This window comes from Microtus pennsylvanicus, chromosome 14 (genome assembly GCF_037038515.1).
Source record: "Microtus pennsylvanicus isolate mMicPen1 chromosome 14, mMicPen1.hap1, whole genome shotgun sequence".
NCBI classification, from domain to species: Eukaryota; Metazoa; Chordata; class Mammalia; order Rodentia; family Cricetidae; genus Microtus; species Microtus pennsylvanicus.
In genome coordinates this window covers 5,531,080-5,555,107 of record NC_134592.1, presented here as the reverse complement: position 1 = coordinate 5,555,107, position 24,028 = coordinate 5,531,080, and the positions used below count along the sequence as shown (strand labels likewise).

General features: G+C 59.0%; 1 protein-coding gene across 2 annotated transcripts; it reads right to left on the bottom strand.

The window, feature by feature from the left end:
* Positions 1-251: 251 nt before the first annotated feature.
* On the bottom strand, positions 252-23,096 carry Jag2 (jagged canonical Notch ligand 2). 2 transcript variants are annotated; one of them, XM_075947610.1, is made up of 26 exons: positions 22,735-23,096; positions 22,206-22,556; positions 15,764-15,821; positions 14,043-14,294; positions 13,883-13,943; positions 10,625-10,755; positions 10,424-10,543; positions 10,192-10,305; positions 9,711-9,824; positions 9,447-9,560; positions 9,315-9,361; positions 9,027-9,200; positions 8,136-8,286; positions 7,908-8,060; positions 7,719-7,832; positions 7,392-7,505; positions 7,141-7,254; positions 6,912-7,028; positions 6,452-6,479; positions 6,283-6,368; positions 5,739-5,852; positions 5,536-5,651; positions 4,946-5,194; positions 4,575-4,706; positions 1,983-2,139; positions 252-1,827 (listed from the first exon to the last, which is right to left on the bottom strand). In XM_075947610.1, exons 1-26 carry the CDS (start codon positions 22,798-22,800, stop codon positions 1,331-1,333), a joined length of 3,744 nt encoding a protein of 1,247 aa, XP_075803725.1. In that variant the 5' UTR covers positions 22,801-23,096; the 3' UTR covers positions 252-1,330. The 2 variants fall into 2 exon arrangements, with proteins under 2 accessions (XP_075803725.1, XP_075803724.1); XM_075947609.1 differs by lacking the exon at positions 9,447-9,560 and having other exon boundaries at positions 22,735-22,939.
* Positions 23,097-24,028: the final 932 nt, after the last annotated feature.

Here is a 24,028-nt window from a genome sequence, read left to right as displayed (position 1 = left end):
GAGGCCAGGCACCCACGCTTTCCATACCCTACCCCCAGGAGAGTACCACTAAACAGGTGTCAACTACTATAGGACTCCAGCAATGTTTGATGCACTGAGGGCAGGACCATCTGACCTCCAAGATCCCACATTAATATGGCCCAACACTCACATCATGCCCCACCTCTCCCTGTGCCCCAACTATAAGCAGAAAAAAGGAACATCACCCAAAGAACAGGGAGGCCAAAACGTTTAAGTTATTAAATCAAATATACAGAGTGATTCATTTAATATGTACATATTTACAGAAATGCACTTTCACAAGGAGGGTGGCCAGGGCCGGCAGGTGGGCAGTGGCCTGGTGCCCACGGCAAACGCTGACAGCTGGGAGGGGTCTGTGTGAAGGCACTTGTCACAAGCTTCAATACTGCCGCCATCCCGGGAGGGAGACCGAGCAGTTGGGAAGGGCACTTCTGAAAGCACAGTTGGAGATCTCTGGAGAGTTCTGGGCAGGAGGAAGCAAGGACGGCAGGCTGGAGGGGCTAGCCAAGGCATGGGCCAGGTTTGCTTGCCAGCCTTAGGCCACACCAGTGACCCCCAACCCTATTGACGAAACCACAGGCACCACCAACAGCTATGGTAACCAGCATCACACGGGCCACCACAGGTCCCACTGACAGCCACAGGCCAGCCCAGCAGCCACTGACAGCCATGAGTGTCATGACCACAAGCCAATGGCCATAGGTGTTTCTAACAGCCACAGGTCCCACTGACATCCATAGGCCAGGCCAATTGCCACAGGTGCCACTGACAGCCACAGGTCCCACTGAGAGCTACAGCTAAGACAACAGCCACAGTCCCGCTGACAGCCTCAGGCCGTACTGTCAGCCACAGGTCCCACCGAGAGCCATGGGTCACACTGAAAGCCACAGATCTCACTGAGAGCCACAGCCCAACCCACAGATCTTGTGGGCTTTTGGGCCTCAAGCCAGAGAGAAACCCAAATGAGGAATAAAAGAGAAGATTCTGTAAACAGCGACAGCCTGTGGTAACAAACATTATACGATTTGGTGAGAACACAAACACGCCCTGCTCTCCTGCCACAGTGCGTGCGGACACAGAAACGGTACAAAAATAGCAATGATCCGAGAATACTCCGTTGTTTTCTGCCTGACAGCCATTGAATAATTTATACAAGGTTAAAGAAACGTAAAAAATAAACATTTGTTTTTTGTTTTTGGTTTTGTTTTTTACACAAAATAAAGAAACTATGCACACGGCCTTGGCCTCCTATGGTCCGGCAGGCATCGTGGTGCCGGCGAGGGTTCTGGGTGTCAGACTGGCAGCTGGCCTACTCCCTGCCAGCACAGTGTACATCCTTGGTGCTTCTGACCGCACGGTTGTCCACTTTGGGCCCTGGAGCCCAGCAGGCTGGCCTTCCCAGGGAGCAGCTGGGGTCTTTGGTGAATTTGTGTGAGAGGAACTTCTCTGCCTCCGGAGAGTCCCCATCTCCACGGCCCAACTCCTCATCCTCCTCGTCCTCCCCAACAGCCCCGTGGCCAGCTGGCCCGGGCAGTGCCTCGCCTGCCCTGCGGGGTGGCGGTGTGAAGTTCTTGCACTGATAGAGTACATCCTTGTGGCCCCCAGTGCCCAGACCACTGCTGCCTGGCCGCTCAATGGGGTTGCGGATGGGATTGAGCGGGGCCCACTGGTTGTTGGCACTCTCATCCCGCGGTAGCCGGCTCCTCTCACGCTCTTTCCTGCGTTTTCGTGTCCACCACACGCAGATAACAACGCAGGCAAGCCACAGCACACTGAACACACTGCACAGAACAGGTACCAACAGACCTAGGTGGAAGGAGAGGCAGTAAGCACCCCAGTGTCCCTACAGTTTGGTTTCTAGAATGGAACTGGATGGCAGCAGGTACCTCATCCCTGAGAAGTGTCTACCTGGCAGATTCCCACTGGCCTGGAGTCTGGGAGCCCCCATTTCCCCAGCTCACCTGTGGAAGAGCCTCCCAAAACAACTGTTTCCACTTTGACCTCGGTGACAGCCAGCAGCAGTGAGCTGTTCCCTCGCTGAGTGATGGCAGCCACGATGGCATGGGCTGTGCTCTGGATCAGGCTGCTGTCAGGCAGGTCCCTTGCAGGGCTGAAAGACTGTAGCGGAGAATGACACTGGGGAGAGCCCAAAGGTATTCTCCTGGGCACCTGCCATGGCCACTGCCCAAACCCTGACCAGTTCCCAGCCAGATGCACAGAGGGCTGCCATAGGGAGGACTGAATGTGTGCGAAGCCACACATGGCAAGGAGACCACCACACCTCTATCTCTACCTGTGCGCTGCACACCTCTACCTGTGCACTGCACACCTCTACCTCTACCTGTGCGCCGCACACCTCTACCTGTGCACTGCACACCTCTACCTCTACCTGTGCTGCACACCCCTACCTCTACCTGTGCGCTGCACACCTCTACCTGTGCACTGCACACCTCTACCTCTACCTGTGCGCCGCACACCTCTACCTGTGCACCGCACACCTCTACCTGTGCACTGCACACCTCTACCTCTACCTGTGCTGCACACCCCTACCTCTACCTGTGCACCGCACACCTCTACCTGTGCACTGCACACCTCTACCTCTACCTGTGTGCTGCACACCTCTACCTCCACCTGTGCGCTGCACATCTCTACCTCCACCTGTGCGCCGCACACCTCTACCTGTGCACTGCACACCTCTACCTCTACCTGTGCACCGCACACCTCTACCTGTGCACTGCACACCTCTACCTCTACCTGTGCTGCACACCCCTACCTCTACCTGTGCACCGCACACCTCTACCTGTGCACTGCACACCTCTACCTCTACCTGTGTGCTGCACACCTCTACCTCTACCTGTGCGCCGCACATCTCTACCTCCACCTGTGCGCCGCACACCTCTGCCTGTGCACTGCACACCTCTACCTCTACCTGTGCGCTGCACACCTCTACCTGTGCACCGCACACCTCTACCTCTACCTGTGTGCTGCACACCTCTACCTCTACCTGTGCGCTGCACACCTCTACCTGTGCACTGCACACCTCTACCTCTACCTGTGTGCTGCACACCTCTACCTCTACCTGTGTGCTGCACACCTCTACCTGTGCACTGCACACCTCTACCTCTACCTGTGCGCTGCACACCTCTACCTGTGCACTGCACACCTCTACCTCTACCTGTGCGCTGCACACCTCTACCTCTACCTGTGCGCTGCACACCTCTACCTGTGCACTGCACACCTCTACCACTACCTGTGCGCTGCACACCTCTACCTGTGCACTGCACACCTCTACCTGTGCACTGCACACCTCTACCTGTGCACTGCACACCTCTACCTCTACCTGTGCACTGCACACCTCTACCACTACCTGTGCGCTGCACACCTCTACCTGTGCACTGCACACCTCTACCTGTGCACTGCACACCTCTACCTCTACCTGTGCACTGCACACCTCTACCACTACCTGTGCGCTGCACACCTCTACCTGTGCACTGCACACCTCTACCTGTGCACTGCACACCTCTACCTCTACCTGTGCGCTGCACACCTCTACCTGTGCGCTGCACACCTCTACCTCTACCTGTGCACTGCACACCTCTACCTCTACCTGTGCGCTGCACACCTCTACCTGTGCACTGCACACCTCTACCTCTACCTGTGCACCGCACACCTCTACCTGTGCACTGCACACCTCTACCTCTACCTGTGCACTGCACACCTCTACCTCTACCTGTGCACTGCACACCTCTACCTCTACCTGTGTGCTGCACACCCACCCTGGCACCCAACCTATACCCAAGGCCTGTCTTTTATCCTCTCTCCCTGAATACTGTGCCCCTTCACCACCACATGCCACAAGGCTACTCTGATCTCCTGCCTCACCCTCCCCTTGGCTAACAAGCACCCCTGCCATCTCAAGATGCTTCTTTCAGGGATAGCTCCAGAGCATCCTCTCCAGCCTCCTTCCACAAACCAGGGATCCTACCCCAGAGCCAATGTCTGCAGCTTCGGAAGCCAGGCAAAACAAACCCTGGAGGTCACTGATCAAGCCACTTCTGAAACTATTTCCCACTTGTCTAGTGCTCATCTTCTCATTCTGCCTCTGCTCTGGGCCTGTCAAGGCCTTTGTCCAACCCTGCCTTCCATACCACGCAGTCTGCACTGCCTCACCTAGACAAACTCCCTGTGCATTTCTCCTAAGAGAATCCCATCTCACATTCCTGATGCCTTTCCTTCAAGCAGCTGAGCCCGTGGACCGTCCGACCACGAACCACTTCTACACCCTGGTGCTCTTCTCTCCTATAGCTCTGACCCTGACTGTCTGCTGCTGTCCAAGCAGATGCACTTCCCTGCCTGGCCCCACTCAGCTGCAGAGGTGCCCAGGGGATGCCAGATCTGGGTCCTTCCTCAGTTCCCCTGCTCCTTGTCTCCATTCTGCCACGTAAACGCCTCTTCTCCTCACACTTGCCACTGTCCCACAAAACAAACGCCAGAGTGTCACAGCCACTGAGGGCTTAGAGGCCTGCTCAGGACAGGTCTCCAGACACACTCACCACAGCCACCTCCACAGCACTGGTCCCTGAGGACGCACGGTCACAGAGCAGCAACAGGAGGCGGTCGCGTGCCACCGCCCTCGTGGCAGGCAGGGCTCGGATTCCAGAGCAGATGGCGCCCACGGTGGTACCCTGGGAAGACAAGCAATAGGTTAGCAGAGCCCTGGGGCCAAGATCTGAGGTCACTCATCTGTCTGCTGGTGGGGGCTCCCCACCCCAGTCTTATCTGTAGGTAGTGGTAGGAGCTTAGGGGAAAAACAGGGGTTGACAGGATGGGCATCGTGGGTTCTGAACTTAAGGGAGCTGAGCTATGACAAAGTGATCACTCTCGAGGTAAGTTCTGGAATCCTGGGTCCCCCAGCACCACTTACCTTAGGTACTTGGTCATGGTTAAAGTGCAGTGTGAGGCGTGCACAATTGTTGTCCAAATGGGTGGTCCGTGGCAGGCAGGGGGTGCTGGGTAGTGGGGGTTCCTCAGCTGCACACTCCCCCCAGTTCTCACAGGGTGGCTGCAAACATTGACCCAGGGCCTTCTCCTGGCACTGCTGCCCTGGTGGGCACTGGGCACTCAGAGCATTGGGCTGGCCAGACAGCAGACAAGGTTTCCATCCACACCACACCTGGGAAAGACACATGGGAATGTGGAACCACAGGCAGGTACAGGCAGCTCATGAACGTACGATACAGTTGAGTCAGTGCGTCTCCAGTGTCTCCACCACTCAGGGGCCTTAGGGAGGCAGACAAAACTCCACCCCAGAAATGACTTTCTGTCTAAGCAGAAAGAGCTAGGCAGAGCCTGGGATGGGCCTCAAATTCCCTAAGTGTACAGAGAGAGAGGTAGGCCCAAGACCCGCCCCCAGTTTATCCCCCTAGGATGCCCCTTATCTGCCTACACCCCCACTCCTGCCGCAGCCTCTTGATAGGTCAGAGAGCAAGAGGGGTGGGTGAGGGGCTGGCCCACCTTGCTACAGTCCCGGTGGCCGTCCAGACAGCGGCAGCTGTTGCAGTCTTCCGTCCAGGAACTGCCATGTGGGAAGGGCATGCCCCGGGACCAGCAGGGCCTCCTGACTATGACCACTGTGGTGAGAAGGAGGAGGCTGGACAGAGTATCCGAGCACTGGAGAAAGGTCCATGCCCTGACCACCACAGTGACAGCCGGCCTACCTTCCTGGCACCTAGGGCCAGAACGACCTGGTGGGCAGTTGCAGCGGTACCCATTGATCTCGTCCACACATGTGGCTCCGTAAGCACAGGGCGAGGACTGGCACTCATCAATGTCTGCAGGGAAAGTAGCTATGTGTTTCCCAGGGCAGGCTAGCACTCCACACAGGGACCAGGATGAGGGAGCCTCAGGCTACCTGACCCACAGTCATTGTCATTCTGCCAGTCTGAAGCCTTCTAACCCGCAGCCCTCACCCTCCTCCATCTGCCTCTGTGCTCCACTCTGAGAGGTGGCCACACCCACAGAAACATCCTCACAGTCAAGAGTGAGCATGAACATTCCAGCCTGTAGTAGCCCATACTCCTCCTCCCAAGGTACAATCAGCTCTTCAGGGAGGAGCTAGGAACCCACAGGACAGGGCTGTGGCCGCGTAGTCTATCAGGATAAGGACGTTCATGTCTCCCAGCTCTTGATACCGAGGCTGGCTGGAGGGGCCCCAAGATAGATCCCCCCAGCCCACTCCTTCTATCCACCTAGACCTCTTACTGATTCGGCAGTCAGGGCCTGCAAAGCCAGGTGCACACTCGCAGCGGAACCAGTTGACACCATCAACACAGATGCCTCCGTTGTAGCTGCAGGGGAGAGGATGGTCATAAGGGGATCCCCATTATGGGCCCTGCACCCCTCCCCCACCAGCCTCCAGGCTGCCACTCACCAGGGCAGAGGGTTGCAGTCATTGGTGTCTGCATTTGAGGGGAAAGACACGGTGGTTAGTTCAGCACACGTGTGCCCAGTACACATCTGCACATCTGTGTGTCTGAGGCTCATGGGTAGACACTACCCTGTCCATGCCAGCCTGGCAAGGCCAGCAGAGAAGTGCCAAGAAGGTTCAGAAGCCCCGGGCAAGCCACCAGGAGGGGGCCCTATAGTTGGAATGGGACCTATTTCTCAGCATGAGCCCCAGACTGCACAGTGGCAGGTCAGGGGAGGTACATGGACTTTGTAGATCTGGGGTTGGGGCTGACTTAAGAATGGCAGAGCAGGTCTGAGTGTGAATGGGTGAGGTGGACAGGTGGAGGGGTATGCCTTCCAGGCAGCTGTGAGAAGGGATGAGGAGCTGGGTGAAGCCAAGAAGGACCCACCGGCCTCCCCCACCTGAAACCCCTCCAGCTCACTGTGAGTGCAGGTGCGGCCCTCCCAGCCATCCCGGCAAATACAGGAGAAAGAGTCGCCACTGCCCACACAGGTGCCTCCATTCACACAGGGATTGGGCAAACAGCTGCTGTTCTTGGCTGCGAGGAGGGAGAAAGGGCTTCTTGTGACGCCTGGGAGGACCCCGAGACAGGTCAGACAGGCAGCCTAGGGCCCACCCCCAGGTCGTGCCGGGCTGGGTAGGAACCTCACCAATGGTGCAGGTGCTCCCCTTCCAGCCTGGAGGGCAGGCGCAACGGAAGGTGTCACCACTGTCGTAACACGTGCCACCATTGCTGCAAGTATAGGCGTCACACTGGAACTCGCCTGCAAGCACAGGGCTGCTCAGTGGGCGGGTCACACTGACCACAGCAGGGTCCTGCTCAGTGGGCGGGTCACATTGACCACAGCAGGGTCCTGGCGGGCACCCCCCTCCACTCATCTGCAGGGACCCAGGTACTCACGGGAGTGGCAGGTCTTGCCCTTCCAGCCGTCGTCGCAGGCACAGTAGAAGTCGTTGACCAGGTCATAGCAGCGGCCGCGGCTGTGGCAGGGGTCGGGAAGGCAGTCGTTGGGATCTGGGGGGAGGACGCCGGTCAGCAGGGGTCACCGGCGCTGGGGAGGGCTTCACGGAGAAGAGCAAGAGCTGGGCCCAAGCACGTGGGAGCCTGGGATTCCACCCCATGACTTCAGACCCATGCATATAATGCTGAGTAGGTCATAGGGGTGGAGCCAGGCCTTAGCCAGTGGGGCAGTCCGGGGAAGGCAGGCGGGCAGGAGTGCACACTCACTGATGTCACAGAGTTCGCCTTCCCAGCCACTGGGGCAGAAGCAGCGGAAGGAGTCCACTTCATCAATGCACGTGCCCCCATTGCGGCAGGGCTGGCCCATGCAGTCGTCAATGTCTGTGGGAGAGGATGGTGAGCTGTCCCTGTGGCTGGCCAGCTTGCCCCACCCCACCAACTCTGCATACCACTCACTCTCATGGCAGTAGGTGCCTGTGAAGCCGCTGTCACAGATGCAGGAGAAGTTTCCCCCGGGTAGGCTGACACAGTGCCCGTGAGGGCCACAGATGCCAGAGGGCGCCACACCATGCGCCCTGGACCCTACCTCGAACCCGCAGCCATCAATCACTGTGGGAAGGAGATGGGCAGGGATCAGATCCAGCTCCGCCTGGGTCCCACCCCGCCTGGGGCTGCATCCCACACCTCTGCATGCCCCGCCAGGGCATGTCTCCCTGGGCACCGAGCAGTTCTTTCCACCAAAGTCTTCTGGGCAGGCACAGTAGTAGTCACCCTCGAGGTTGTAGCAGCGAGCACCATTGAGGCAGGGGCTTGGCTCACAGAGATCCACATCCGCCTAGAGGTAAAGGAGGGTGTCCAACTGTCAGAGTTCAGCTCTAGACGGAAGCTCTTTTCAGTGTGGACAACCAGGCCTCAGCCTCACACCAGACAGTGCCAGGCCGAGCTTGAAGTTCCCGCCCACCCGAGAACGGTCAAGCACCATCAGCTGGACGGAAACACCTGTGGGCCTCCAGCCCCCTCCTGCCGCCCTCGCCTCCACAGCAGCCAAGCTTCCTCTGCCTCCCACAGGCAGCATCCGGCCTTGGCTCCTCCTGCTGGCAGGAAGACCAGCTTCTGACCCCCATGTTGCCAGGCTGCCCTCAGAGCCAAGAGAGGTCCTTCCCACAGCTGGTACCACCATGCTCCCTGGACCTGAAGCCAGGCCACTGCCACGGCCCCCTAAGAAGTCCACTGAGAAGGACTTCTTTTCACAAAGGTCAGAGCAAAACCATGTATAGCTCAGGACGAGAAAGATCACCCAATAGGAGAAAGGCACCCAGTCCTTCCTAGGCCCACGCTTGACCATGATGACTCCACATAATCAAATCCTTGATTCTACCTTTGGGGACCTTCCTTCAGGCCGCTTCCTTGTGTGGTCCCATTAGTGAGAGCAAAGCACATGAGACTGCGACAAAGGACGAGTCTGACTTTGGTGATGCTGTGAGCCCCCTCCCAGCCTGCCTTCTGAGGACAGCGTGGGCGACACTCCCTGCACACCATGAGGTAGCTCCCACCGAAGCCCCTCCAGGTCACTACCTCACAGAACGGCCCAGAGAGGCCCCGTGGGCAGTGACAGCGGAAGCCATCCACCAGGTCCTCGCAGATGCCACCCCGGCGGCAGGGGCTGCTGGCACACGTGTCGTACTCTAGTTCGCAGTGCCGGCCTCCGAAGCCCCGTGGGCATACACACTGGTACCCATTCACCAGGTCCTAGGTGCGTGGACAGAACCGTGGGCAGCTGAGCTTCATGCGCCCCCACCCCGTTCCTCCCCGGCCACATTCCGCCCTTCCCAGTCTCGGCGGGGCGTACGGCAGCCTCCTTACCTTGCAGGTGCCACCGTGCTGACACTGCCCATGACAATCGTTGATGTCTAGGGACAGAAAGGCACGTGGCAGGGTCAGAGGGGCCCTCTGTGCACCCCAGCCCCACCCACTGTGCCACCCACCCATACTGACTGATGTGGCAGTTGATGCCCTTCCAGCCCGGGAGGCAATCACAGTAATAGCCGCCAATCAGGTTTTTGCAAGAAAAAGCATTAAGGCACGGCTTCCCTTCACACTCATTGGCGTCTGTGAATGAGACAAGGGGAGCTGTGGGGCTCAGGCCCCACTTACCCACTGTGCCCTGCACCTGGCACCCGCAGCCCTAGCAGTACCAGCAGCAGCCGCCACATGCACAGCACACAGTTCATGCATAGACGGCCCCCAGGGAGCCCTTACCCAGTTGGCAAGTAGCCCCCACCCACTGCTCTGGGCAGATGCACTCAAAGCCGTCCACCTGATCCACACAGGTGCCGCCTGCTGCACATGGATTAGAGGCACACTCATCAATGTCTGTAGGGGTAAAAGACAGGGAGAGAGAGAGAGAAAGAGAGAGAGAGAGAGAGAGAGAGAGAGAGATATGTAGGGGCATGGCCACCAAGTGGGAGGGCACAGTGAATGGGCATAGAATGGGCAGTGAATGTGGGATCATGTCCAGTTAGTGTAGATGCTGGACTGTGGGTATGGGGTATGGTGGCATGGCCAATGAGTAGGAGCATAGCCTGTGGGGACTCAGCCCGCAGTAGGGAAGCTTGGTCCCACGTAAAAGAGCAGGAACCTGTTGTCGTTTGGCCAGTGTCCACAGTACAGTGGATTCAACCACTCCATCCCAACCCCTTGGGTGCTGCCCACTTTCTAAGTGGAGTCCCCAGACACTCACCAAGTGCACAGGTGGGTCCACTCCAGCCTGACGGACAGTGACATTCAAAGCCAGACGGCACTTCATGGCAAGAGCCCCCGTTGGCACACGGGTTGGAGGCACAGGCATGCTCAGCTGCAGAGTCAGAGTGTAAGCAGCGTGGTACCCACCACACCCAAGCCCACAAGACCCAGAGTTCACGAGGGCACAGTCCGCTCAGCTAGGCTCCCTGAGGAACAGCATTCCAACGTACCCCGCTCGCAGTTCTTGCCCAAGTAGCCGTCTGGGCAGGCGCAGAGGTATTGGTCAGGCTCAGCGTTGATACAGGTACCCCCATTGACACAGGGGTGGTGGCTGCCACAGTAGTTCAGGTCTGGGCACAAGGGTAGGGCTCTCAGGAACGGGCCCAGCTTCAGAGCTTAAGGCCTGGTCCTGCCCACTGCCCACCATCTACCTTTGTCACAGAGCAGGCCACCCCAGTTGGTCTCACAGTCACAGTGCCAGGGCTCCACACAGCTGCCATGCACGCAGCCAGGGTAGGGGACACACTCGTCACAGAACTTGCCCTGCCAGCCATAGCTGCACCTGGAGGACCGAGCAGTGAAGCTATCAGCTAGGCAGATGAGTTTGGGAGGCAAGCACAGAAGTGCCGGCCACCCCCACTGGGCCTCGGCCTTACAGAACAGTCCTGAGCCAAGCAGGAGTTACGGCCCGCCGGCCAACCTCACCATCACGGGCATTCCCGGCCACTGGCCGAGACGGTCAGCCCAGCTGTCCCGTCATTCCTCCGTCATTCCTCCCTGAGCTATTCTAGGACTCAACCCTGGGCCAGGCCCCACAAGCAGGCGCCGGGAAGGAAGGCCCAGCCGGGGGAGGCCCAGGGATATAGTGCCAGGTCCTGCTCACTAGGTGCTGCTGGGGCCACAGAAGCAACCAGGGTCTGAGAAGGATGAGGTGACATCAGGAGAGGTCGTGGCCACCCTGGTCCAAGGGCTGTGTGATCTTAGTGATGCCCATATCTTCACTGGTACTCAAGGGTACAGGTTTCTCTTATTCCCAGGAAAGTCCAACCCATGGGTTGCCTAGCCAGCCCTATGGCGGGGCCACACTGAGCAGGGTAGAGTCCAAAGTGTGGAGCTGAAGATCTCAGATGAGGCCAGAATCTTAAGATCTGACTCTGCCCATACTGTGGTTAGGTTCCCTCTAGGGCAGACCCTCAGGATGTAAGTAGGTGGCCAGCAGGTGACAGGACAGACTCCAGTAGGCTGCCCTCTAGGCCCTGGGCAAGACTCTGGGGGCTCCTTCCTTGAAGGCTAAGGTCCTGTGGGGCAGGAATGACGTGGAGGCCACGTCACTTCCACGCTGACACCCGCCACAGGAGCTATTTTTATAGAAGGAAAAACCACAGCCCTTCCTGAGCTGCCCTGGAGCCACGCACACAAGCAGTTATCAGCTCAGCTCACCCAGGCTCACAGAGGGAAACTGAGGCTGGCTCCAGGACCCAGCCCAGAATGTCCAAGGCAGGTTCACTGTAGGCCACCCATCTCTACTTGGAATCCTCTCTCCAGGTGATATGGGGAGTTGGAGGGCAGGGTGGGGCTGACCAGCCTTGGGTCATCCACCAGGGAGCACCACAGCCAGTTCAGAGCCCAGACCCTGTGGAGTCCCAAGGGCAAGTTCTCCACCCTGGGCGGGCCATCCCACACCAGACCCCACCTTGTGGCTTTCCTGCCAGCAGTTCCAGGGCCTGGGGAGGGTGGCAGGAAAGCGCAGCCATCTCCGCAGTAGCATCCGGTTGGGGAGGGGTGTCCTCTGCTGAAACCTGAGCCCTGGACAGCAGGAGGCCATTTGGCCTCACCCTCTGGCCTCTCCCTGGGCACTCACCTACTGCCCCTACCCTGGCTTTCTATCCCAGTGTGTCTGTCTGTGTGCTACCCACAGCCTTTCTGCATTGTAGGGAAACTGGCTTATCTTTCATGTCCTCCCACCCAGCAATGACCACACAAGGATGCTGGTACAGCCACTGAGGTAATATAACTCACCTTGGGCCAAGGAGTGGGTGTGGGGTTGAGGGCAGGCTCCTATGTCTACCACCAGCAGGCCACATCTGCCTAGAACTCATGCCCAACTCCAGCACACTGCTCAGAGACAGGCTGGAAAAGACTACACCAGGCAGAGAGCTATCCCCACGGACAATTTCTGCCGCCCATCCCACCCTACCTCCCTCCTAGGATGAAGTTCCTAGAGAGAGGTACGGGCCCATGCTGGGCCAGGTGCTCTGCACACTGCCTTAAATCTTGCTAACACTGAAAGCACAGCGCACACAAGTGACGCTGGGGGACACTCCACTGCACATCCATCTTTTTCTCCTGGGACCAGCCTGGCTGCTATTCACATCACCACCCAAGCCAACGCCACCACGCCCCTCCCCAGTCCATCTCGACTCCCCACCCCCTGGCCATCTTGTCCAGGCTAGACAGCATAGGCCTGCATAAGTCCCTTAACTCCACGCGCTTCACTGCCCTCATCTGAATGGCACATGACGAATACCCATCCCTCAGAGGTAGCCAGGGATGAGACCAGGACAGCAGGAGGGCCCGGGCAGGCCTACTACCTTGGCTCCACCAGTCTGAGAGCTCCTCATCGCCCTCTTTTCCTACATCCTCCAACACCCTGGACCACCTCCCCAACTCAACACCTGAGAATGCCAACTTTTGCTCTACTCTCTGCCCTCTAATTTGACCTCCTTACCCCCACACTGCTTCATAAGCCTCAGAGGGCTTCTACTGTCGAAGCTGCAGGACCCCTATGGCCTCCCTTTGTCTCTAAGTCCCTTGTCAGACCCCTTGCCAGTGCCTGTCTACATTTCAGCCTCTCCCCTCCACCTGACCACTGGGCTGTAAGTATAACCTGGAATCCACACTCTACTGCCTTAAGGCCAGGCCTATGCAGAACCCACCCCCCACCCCCGCCTTTTTTTTTTGATTGGCATCTCTGGCTGTCCTGGAACTTACTCTGTAGACCAGGCTAACCTCGAACTCACCTGTCTCTGACTCCTGAGAGCTGGGAATAAAGGGCCACCCTGCCCTGTCCAAAACACCCTTTTTTACACACACTGGCCTGCCTCCCCCACAGCCATCCCTACCTCAGCCACCACAGCTGCACTGTTCAGTAGCTCAAGCTAGCAGATTTGCAGGTCCTTCTCCACCCCAGTCGTCCTCTGACCCCTCCACCAAATCCCAGCCCCTGAGCATGTCCACGCCGCTTTCCCAGCCATCTCCCGTTGTGGCCTCCCGTGCATCTTCTTCCTCACTGGGACCTATGAGGTTCTTCCCCACACGGTGGCTGTGTGGTCTCCTCCTAAGCCTGCAGCCCTCCCTCTGCAGAGCTGTGTCAGTCTCTCTCACTGGCACGCCATGTCCATCCACACATACACCTTTGCCGTCTGGTGGTGGGACCACCTGACCATCCTCTGTTGTCCCCTTCTAGCTGCCCTATGGAGAAAATGTCACTCTACATATCACATGCTCAGGACAACACTGCCCCCTTCATGGCTACAAGCTCCGTAAGGGCAGGGTTCTAGTTCCGCTCCATAGTATCTGACTTCCTACACGAAGCACCATACTCCATGGCCCGCTAATGCCTGTAGGGTGCCCCAGCTGCTGCAGGCTCAACAGCAGCTCGGGTAAAGAAGGGCAGGCGTGATGCTCACCTGCACTCCCCAGGCACGGTGCATCCCCCGTGGAGCAAATTACACCCTTGTTTACACACGGCTGGAAGAGAGGGGCAGAGAGAGAGAGAGGCACAGCTGCAGCCAGTCATGCTGGCCCCGTGCATGCCCACTTCCGCCCCACACGGGGCGAGACCCTCACCTTCTTTGCACTCCTTGCCCATCCAGCCATCCATGCAGGCCTTGTTTCCATACTGGTCGCAGGTGTAGTGGCCGAAGAAGTCGTTGCGGGGCCGGCAGAACTTGTTGCAGGTGGCGCTGTAGTAGTTTTCGTCACAGCGTACTCGGATCTGCAGCTCCAGATGGGCCACGTGGCCGCTGAAGTGCAGGCTCTTCCAGCGGTCCTCAGGGTTGATCATGCCGGCGTGGGACACCCGCTCAATCAGCAGCTCCTCTTTGGGAGCAGCAGAGTCAGCCAGCAGCACTGGCTACCCGTCAGTCCCCAGGAACACAGCATAGGCCTACCAGGCAGCTTTAGGGGCAATGGGGCAGCCAAGCAGAGGAAGGCTGCCACCCCTGCAGGAGCCAGGAACAGAGGGCAGTGGAGGCACTGTCCAGGCCCCCACGGGAAGGCTGGGCCAGAAGCTCTAACCAAGGGCTCAGGAAACTAGCACTCCTGTTCTACCATCACAAAGATAGGGTCAGAAGGGCTGCAAGCCCTAAGCTTCCCAAACCCACTGAGTACCACACCAGTCATGGGTTACCATTCTCTCTTCCTTCCTGTACTGCATCCAGCTTCCAGAAACACCCTAGTGATCCATCTTAAACAGGATTCTGGAACCCATTCACAGGTCCTGACCTGCCTCGCAGTTGGACCTCCCAGTGCACGGAAGCACTCCCTGAGCAGGCTAGAGAGCACCTTCACTGTTACCTGGGATTTCTATGGCAGCGGCTCACACAGCGCTCCTGTTCCACTTTTCCCCGTTTCATTAGTACAGGTCCAGCTGGGTACTCAGTGCCCTAAACTAGAGCTCTCTTAGCGGGCCCACTGCTCTATGCTTGTCATGGCCCCTGGTTGCCTTCCTTGGGCCTTGGCTGACCCTGAGCTCCTGATCTCCCTGTTCTCATAGCCTTGGCAACATCCCTGGTGGGCCTGGGTTTCATCCAGATCATCATGCATTGCTGTGGAAGGTCTCAAGGGGTACATTTGACCATAACCGCAGGTCCAAGCCATCAGTCACCCTGTGCCTCCACATTCGAGAACAGCCAGAGTCCCTTAGCCCCTCAAGATGCCTGTTTCAGCCTCCTTGTCTTGATACACACAGCCTCAAGGTCTTCGGCCTTGCAGACTCTGTCCACATTGCAGCCTGAACAATCCATCCCCAGCAAGAGGACAGCATCCTCACTGGCCCCGAAGTCTGCTTGATCTGATCCCCTCGTCCCCCCAACCGCAGGAACTCCACCCAGATCTTCAAATCCTGCCTCTGGGCCTTTGCAGTCTGTTTACTCTCAGCCTGAGATGCTTCCCTATCTGTCCATAGACAATCTCTACCTCATCACTAAAGGTCTGAGATGACCCCCACCACACACACACACACACACCGTCACGGGACAGTCGCCACAAACGCAGAGAAGCATTTGAGGCTATCCCATTCCACTGTGTCTACCAACATGGGCACCAAGAGATGGGCACTGAAGATACCGGGAATAAAGGGACTGTACACACAGCTCTGCAAAGCCACAAATACAAAGAGCTCCTTACACCAAAACCATTGTATGAGCCATTGCCTCCAACAGACAGAGAAGCACAGGCCTGGCCACAGGCACTCTGGACCAGCGGACCAGTTTCCCAGCATCTTGGGGAAAGTCTTGCTGACAGCTTCCCTCCACCTACCCACTCCCCCCAGTACAGGGCACACTCACCATCTGGAGTGGTGTCATTGTCCCAGTCCCAGGCCTCCACGATGAGGGTGAAAGAACGCTGCAGACATAAGGGTAACTGGTCAGGTGCCTGAGGCTCCTTCCCACCTGCTGCAGTTCTGGGGGCAGGGTGCACACCCCAGACCCATGAGGCTCTGGGCTGCTCAGGCTTAGCAGAGGACCTTGTCCCATGGCTCTGTGGTTCCCTTCCATCCCTATCCCCATCCACCAATGCTGCTAGCTCATCTCCCCTACAGATCCCAGATATCCCAGCTGAAAGGCAGAAGAGTCTTCCTGGCTGCACCTCTCAGGAACCTTTGGCTCCTTGATCTTGGGCCCCCACAGCCCAGCTCAGCCCCACCCGTGCAAGCTCCTGAAGTCAGCAAAGGGTGAAGGGAGGGGTTCAAGCACCTGTGGCGAGAGCACTCCCATTGAGAATGCATCACTGACGTCTGCCCTGAGATTGGAAATACGTGGTCCTGTGTATTACAAGCCCATTTGAGAGACAGTACGTAACAGTCCTCTCACCAGGCACATGGAAGAGCTTACCCAAAGGCCCAGCAACAAAATCGGTGGAGTGCATTCAGTGAGACCCATAACTATCACCCCAGGACAGAGATGGGGAGATACTGAGGCTCAAGAGATGCTGTGCTGGGTTCAGCCTCAGCCCCATAATCATGGGCAGCCCCACAATCTGTCCCTCCTGCCCCAGGCCACGATGATGACTGCTGCTGTTAGCTGTCACCTTGGCAACAGAAGACCTGCCCCTGTGAGAGAGTGGCCTGAGCCCACCATGCCTTGTCCCTCGGGCAACCCTTCCTCTGCAGCCAGGCTATGCTGAGGAAATTCATGTTTTTCTGGATGGCCGAGAATCCCATTGGTCATTCCTTGGCTCCCAGACCCTCCCCTCAGACACACTGGAGCCCCCCACCTAACCTGGTCTAGGCCCTGGGCTTTCTAAAACTCCCCATTCAGCCTGCCAGACCCAGCCTACTGGACAGACAGGAGAACCTGTCCTGTTCCCTGTCTGCTGGCACCTCAGCATGGGCACCTTCCCTTCCTACTCTGGCACCTCCTCTGAGCACCTGTCCGTAGACATAGGGACCATGCCACTGTGAGCATGGCCAAAATCAGAGTGCCACTGGTTCCCCCCAGAAATCTCCTTGGTTCCGCGAAGCCACTACCAGTTTTTCAATGTTATCCCTTAAGTTCCCGTTAAACTCCCTTCCCCATTCCCACTGTGACTCCCATCCTAACTGCTCTTTCCACTGGTCTCTCGGCTACCACAGGGCCTCCCAGTCCTATCCACAGAAGCCTAAGAACCCCCAAGCGCTATTCTCCTCCGCCAGGATGCAGAGCCTTCTCCCTTCACTCCAGCACACAACCCTAGCTGCCTGGAAAGCCATCCTCAGGGCCACCATTTATCCACGTCTAGTTCCCTGGTGCCAAGCTGGGCTCCCAGCCCCTTCCCAGGCCTTCCCTACCCCGTTCCTTCAGTTTCCTCTACCCACCTACTCATTCGAGTGCAGAGCACAGTGCAGACATTGCCTACAGATGGAGCCAGAGAAAGTAAGCGGCAGGCCAGGTCATACAGCCCCAAGAGAAATACAACCCAAGGGAGGAAGCACGGCAAGGAAGAAGAATGAGGGCCAGGAAGGGGGCTGAAAGGAAGGGAGGCAAGGCAGCAAGGAATATGGAACAGGCAGGGCCATAGCACAGGGCACCACAGACCCCACTGCGGAATGGTCACTGATTCCCTCAAAACAGAGGCTAACAGGTTTATTCTGCTCCTGGGTAGGAGGGAGGAGATGATGGGCTGAGAGAGGGTGAGACCAGGCTGGGCCTGAGATCACTGTCATCACTGCTACAGGTCAGGCCCACCAACTAGAGGCTCTAGCCACAAGGCAGACAGAAAAGCCTGGGTCTGGATTCCCTGCACACACCTGGGTTTCAGATGCACCAGGAGCACTCCCAGGAAACCCACGCCAGCCACACAGGTAGGGTTACCACCACCTCAGCCTGAGCCCAGGGCTCCAGTTACCTGCTCCCGCAGGGACACAGCCAGCCCGCCACCCAAGAGGGCCCATCGCCCGCCAGCTGGGCTCCCTACACCTGCATGGCAGGAAGTCATCCAGGGAGAACCTGAGCCAGCAGGCTGGCGGCACCTTTGGCTTCTCCCCACCTGCCACAGTGCCCCCCCCCAGCTCTTCCCTTCCCCCAGCCTGTAGCACCGCATCCCTCACTACAAATGGCAGTGTGCATCCCTGCCTGGGAAGTCAAACCCTGCGGTTGACAGAGGAACAACAGCGCCTGGGCTGGAAGCCTGTGGGAGCTCGGGGCCTCAGAGTGAGTGGGGGCTGGGAAGGCTGGGGGGCTATGGGAAAGACAGAGAGCTACCACCTGCCCAGGTTCTCTAGAAGCAGAGAGAAAATCCAGACCCCTCCTTCTAGGCCGCTCCTCCTGGGCCACCTGCCATGCCCACGGTCGCAGTCCATCACCGTCTGGTCAAGCTCCAAGCCTGACTGCAAGCCCCTCACCTAGCCCTCAGGCAGAGCTAAGAGGTCAGCAGAGAAACACAGGAAAGGTAGGCCTGAGACCAGCTGTGCCGTACCCCATAGCAAGGTACAAGGCTTGTTCTACCCAGCATCCAAATTGGGCCCCTGACAGAGCACTTGCTGGCAGTGACAGACGCCCAAAGCACAGCCATATTTCCTAAAATCAGAGCTTTTTTTGGAGAAGCCTAAGCCTCTGTCACCATTGTCACCCAAGGAGTTGCGGGACAACCTCTTCCAGGTCTCAGGATCACAGGAAGAGACAGTAGGCCACCTCATGCCAGAGCTTCAACACCATCAGACTGCAGCCAAGGCCTTACCACCGGTGCCCACCCGCCCACTGCTGGAGGCCCCAGGCTCCACTGTGAAGAGGGCAAAGTCAGTGAGTCCACTCACTCCTCATAGTCATCTGGGATCGCAGCTAGCGCAGGGGCAGGATGGGGCGTGTGAACAGGGGCCAGTTCAAGCCTTCGGTCTGCTAATAAGAATTCTTTCTCGATGTTGGAACTAAAGTCCCTTATCTCCTCATACCCAACTACCTCCAGCTCAAGCCCTTGCTGGGCTCCCCCAGGACCTCTCTCTGGCCCAGCCCACTTCCCATTCCATCCAGATAGCACAAGGACTCCTGAAAACCACAGTGCCTTTCCTGCCAACCCAGCTGCACAGTATCCATCCTCCTCCATCCATCACAGTATAGGCCTGTTTTCCAACCACTCCTGTGGGCCCAGGACCAAAGGCCCCATCCATTTCCACGTCTAAATCCTCCACTGGCCAAGTTAGCTCTTTCCGCCTCCTGGCCCCCACGTTGCTGGCTGAGAGCCCTACTTCAGGGTGTACTATGCAGCCTTGAACAAGACTGCCCAACCCACAAGGGGCAAGGTCGGGTATAGAACAAAGAACCACCTGCTCTTAGCTCCACTCAAGGAGGATTCTGGGTCTCACGGGGATGATATAGGAGGTGATGGGACTTAGAATGGATATAGTGAGAGGCCAGCGTCCATCCCAGCTCCAGAAGACACGGAGGGCAGCATGGACCTTTAGTATACACGCAAGACACAGATTCCAGAACAGCCCACCTGCGTCAGATGGGGCCAGGCCCTGTGTCCACAACACCAGACCTGCTCCGGTACCCTCGGTTCTGACTATTCCCAACAACCTCCATGCCTCCATCCTAGTGGGGCAGACTTCATCTGATCACCTTGTCTTACCACCCTCAAGTACATCACGGCCCTCACACATCTAGTACACATTTGGCCGTGTGCTGGGCAGCCAGTAGTAGGAGAGGAAGGACTTGGGCAGGACAGAGCCGCATTGGAAACTTCAGAAGAAAACAGGCTGGGCATCCTACAGCCTCGTCTAGCTTCAGGAGTCCCAGTCAAAAAAAGGCATCCCATCCATCTCAAGGGAGGGGGAGCCAGGTTATAGAACTACTACCATCTCAGCACTTCTGAGCCACAGACCCCACCTCACGTTCACGCATGACCCCAGATGGGCCATGGAGCCCACACTCTCCCATGCTGCCAGTCTTCCAGCTGGTAGATGTGACAGTGCATACATCACTGGTCTGCTACCAAGGAAGCAGACTGGAACAGGTCACACCCCTGGGCTCAAAAGGCAAGGTAGTCAGGCAGAAGGCCGGCAGCCTTCACGAGCAGAGACCCACCATACAGGCCAGCAACCACCTTGCTCCTCATCAGTCTTCCTGGAAGGGCCATCCACCAGACCCCCAAGGAAAGCTCACCATCCTCTCAGAACCTTCTACTGCCACCTGCTCAACCCACAGAGTTCAAGCATATGTGGTGAACACGGCCTCCCCGCTGCTAGGTATAGGCAGGCACCAGAGCCACTCCAGGGAAAACACATCTCCCGGGGCCATCTACAGCACGCACAACCTGATGGGGGTTGCTGCACCTCTCCACATCTAAGAATCCACTCAAAGAGGCGCCACCGCAGGTACACACTGCAGGTACACCCAGGAAAGAGGGGGACCTGTGAGACGCCGGTGCTTGCTCCCATTCAATTCCACACCGGCCCATCTCTCCACGAGGGCCTCCTGACACCAAGGAACCCGGTTCCCAGCTGGCCCTTGCTGTTCCCAGGATCCAAATGCACCCTGGCTTACAGGACAGAGCTGAACTTGTGGCAAACCAAACAGCATGGCCTCGGGGCTGTTGCTGAAGAGCGGAAATACCAAGGAACTGGCATCACGGCACCACCTCCATGCCTGGCATCAGGTCATGCAGCGAGAGGGAAGAAGGAGAACCAGAGCTGTCCCCCAAACATGGGATACCCTTTAACCCCAACCCTCCATCCAGGGTAGAAACCTGCCCACTCCTCGGGCATTTGAGGGAACCAGCTGGGGACAGAATGAAGGAAGTTAAAATGTCCTCAACACCAGGTACCCAGACTCCAAAGAAGGCAAGGGCCTGTCCCATCCCGTACCACACCAACCGGCTGGACAGCAGGGCAAAGAGCCACAAGGGACACGCGTTGGCCCGCCACATTCCTCCAGGCCCTCCCTGCCCCCACACCCACTACTGCCAACTCGAGCAGAAAACACATCCTCAGGTAGCGATTTGGAGCCACGCTGGCTTGGGCCCAAGTGCAGATGACAGGCTGTCGGCCCTGCTCAGACCTGCCTGCTGTGCTGCTGTGGGGGCGAGGGGGCAGGGCAATAGTAACTGCCTAGAGCCCTTCCCATGCCTGCCCGTGCCTTTTTCATTTCAGGGACACATTTCCTAGCACGAGCCCCCAGGGTCAAGGATACCTGACTAGGCATGGGAATGGAGGATGCCCTGCACATGGAGCAGGAGCCCAGGAAAAGATAAAGATGGAGGCACACGCTGGGTGGCCTCGGATGAAAGGGATGTCCAGGGCTCAGAGAAAGGGCAGTGCTGGCCTCCAGCTCCAAGTCTCTTTCAGGACCACGTCCCATGGCTCTTGGTAGCTGAACACCCAGGAAAGCTCCCACTCCATTCCCTAGTCACAGATCTGCAGCTCGACCCACGCCAGTTGTTCTTGACCTGGTTCTCCAAGCTATGTCCACATTCGCTGCCCCTACCTAATTCCATATCTGCAGATAATCAGGTAAGAGTATGAGCTGGGACCAGAAAGTGAACAAAAGCAAGCACCATAAGGCTCCCGGCTCCCAGGCCTTTCTGCCACAGGCACGGGGCCTGTCTCCCCCTGTTGCTGGATCCCCAACACCCTTCTTAGCATGCCCAGGCTTGGGTTCCTGCCTGACCTGGCCACCCCTAAGCTGAAACTAACAAGCAAAATAAAACATCCACAAACAGCGGTGCCACAGAGGGCTACAACTTGAAGCCTAGTTAGTGTCTCTTCCCTTTGGGAGGGGTGGTCTTTCCATCTGTAGCAGCTTTTGCCAACACACACATCAGGTCATCCCTGCGCAGGACCCAGGCGCCTGTCCGCGCCCCCGGGCATCCAGGAAACTGCAGGGCAGGAGCAGGCTGGCCGCGGGCCCGGACGGCTCCGCCAGGGCCTGCCCCAGACCAGCCCCAGCACGCGCAGCGCACATGCCTGCGCAGCCTGCCGGGCCGCAGGCGCCTCGCACCTCCCCACGCACAGACACGCGCAAGACAACGTAGGCACACTCCGAAGACAGCCGAGCACGCAGACCCTGGCCACCCCGCCTCGCCGCGACCCCAAGTCCTTCGCCCCCACCCCTGGGTACCCCGCGCGCCCACGTGGCTAGGCGCGAACCTGTCCGCAATAGCACGCACCCCAGGCCCGCCCGTTGCGCGGCGCCCCCTGCCGGCCCCGCCCCGTCTGGGCGCGCGCCGCCCGCACCCGCGCGGCCGCAGGTGCTGAAGGGACCGCGGCGGGCGCAGAGGCGCGCAGGGAAGCTGAGTGCGGGGGAGGGGCGCACGTACCGGCCAGGCGAACTGAAAGGGAATGACGACGAGCCCCGGGTCCTGGTGGCCGCCGGTCCGAGACCGCGCCCGCGCTCGGTCCCCCGCAGCGCCCGCCGGCGGCAGGTAGAAGGAGTTGCCACCCAGCACGGGCGTGGCGCCGTAGCCGTAGCTGCAGGGCCCCGTGGGCGTCACCTTGGCCTGGTACTCCTTAAGGCACACGCGCACGTACGTGTCGCACTCGTCGCGGCCGCAGCCCCCCGCGCGCGTCGTCCGGCCGTCACCGTCACAGCAGGCGCCGCTCAGCAGCTCCCCGTTCACGTTCCGCAGAGCGCTCAGCTGCAGCTCGAAATAGCCCATGGGCCGCGCCGCCTAAAAATAAGGCAGCGGAGAGTGCAGGGAGGCACGGGCCGGGGTCGTCGAGCCTCCGCCCCGCCCCCACTCTCGCGCAGTTCCTAGGGATTCGGGCGGCCGCTCGCGCGTCGCCCGGCCCCGAGGAGCGGCCCGGTGCGCCCCGTCCGCGCCCGTCGCCGCCGCGCGCCCCGCTCACCTGCACGCACAGAAGCAGCAGTAGTAGCAGCCGCCCAGGCAGGCGCCCCCAGCCGCGTGCCCGCATCGCCGCCTCGACCCCGCCCGCGGCCCCGCCGCCGCCGCCGCCGCCGCCGCCCGCGCCCGCTACGGCCGCCGCGCCGGCCTCCAGTGCCCGCCCGTCCTCCGAGCCCGGCGGCGCACAGGCGGCAGCGGCCGCACAGGCGGCGCGGGCGGGGTCGAGCAGTGCGCGCGGGCTGCGCGGCGGGCGTGCAGGGGAGGCGGCGGCTACGGCTCTCTGCGGCCGCGCTCCGGCGGCCGGCCCGGCTCCCACCCGGCGGCGGCGGCGACGGCGGCGGCGGCGGGACCCGGCCTCGGCTCTGCGCGCCCGCGCTCCAGGCACCGCAGCCAACAAGTTCGGGACGAGACTGACAGCTCGCTCGCCCATTCGTCACCCGCGCACCTGCATATTCATGAGGGGGCGGGGCCTCGCCGTGGGGTGGGGCTATGGGGGGGTGCTGGGGGCTCCCTGGGCTTTAAAGGAGGCGAGGGCGCGGTCTGCGCGCCGCTCGGCGGGGCGCGGGTCCACCGAGCTGTGGCTTCTCCTGTGCCCAGGCTCGCTGAGGTGTGGCCTTTTCTGCTCCAGAATTCACGCTCGGGTTAGCAGCCTAGGAGTGGGGCGCCCCCTGAGGTCACCATCATGGTCCCCACCCATCAGAGCGCAGCCAGTCTCGCTCTGCTCTTGGTCCCAAAGGAGATGCTGCCTGCTGAACGCATGAGGATTTTGCCCCCATTCAGGGCGAGTGGGACCCGAGTAAGCCCAACTCCTGATGCGTCCCCTTCCCCGAGGAATCTCCTCGGCCCCTCAGCCTCCTATCGCCTCCATGCCGGCTACAGGGGGCGCTGCTCCCCTCCGACGCCCAGCCCTCCCCTCCTCCAAGCGCACAGGTTGAGTAGTCAGTCAACAAATGTCCTTTCTGCAGGCTGTTTCCAGCTCGGAGCTGAGGTGAAGGTGGACATCGTCAGACTCTTATCTTCAAGAACTCGACCGCCAGAGGTCCAAATTTGGGGGGAAGGAAACGAGAAGAAAGACAGTGGTCCATGTCAAGAGAGCTACCCAAAGAGGATTTTCCAGCAGTTTGGGAGTCTAGGTCACAGGGCCTAGGTATCCCACCCCTCCAGTACCATCTCTTGAGCCTGTACCTAGGTGAGCACCTCCTCCACATGTCAATATCAAGGGTTCCTAGTCCACAAACCGCCTCTATTCCACTCAGCGGAGCCCTTTCCAGTGTCAATGGTAACCCTAGTGATTAGAA

Bases quoted from the DNA above. Each gene is read 5' to 3' on its own strand.
- Jag2 (XM_075947610.1), bottom strand. From the start codon at position 22,800: ATGCGGGCACGCGGCTGGGGGCGCCTGCCTGGGCGGCTGCTACTACTG. The intron at 9,561-9,710 runs GTAAGGGCTCCC...TCTCATTCACAG, and splicing joins GGGGGCTACTTGCCAACTGG to ACGCCAATGAGTGTGAAGGG. The intron at 9,362-9,446 runs GTCAGTATGGGT...TTCTGTCCCTAG, and splicing joins GGGCATCAACTGCCACATCA to ACATCAACGATTGTCATGGG.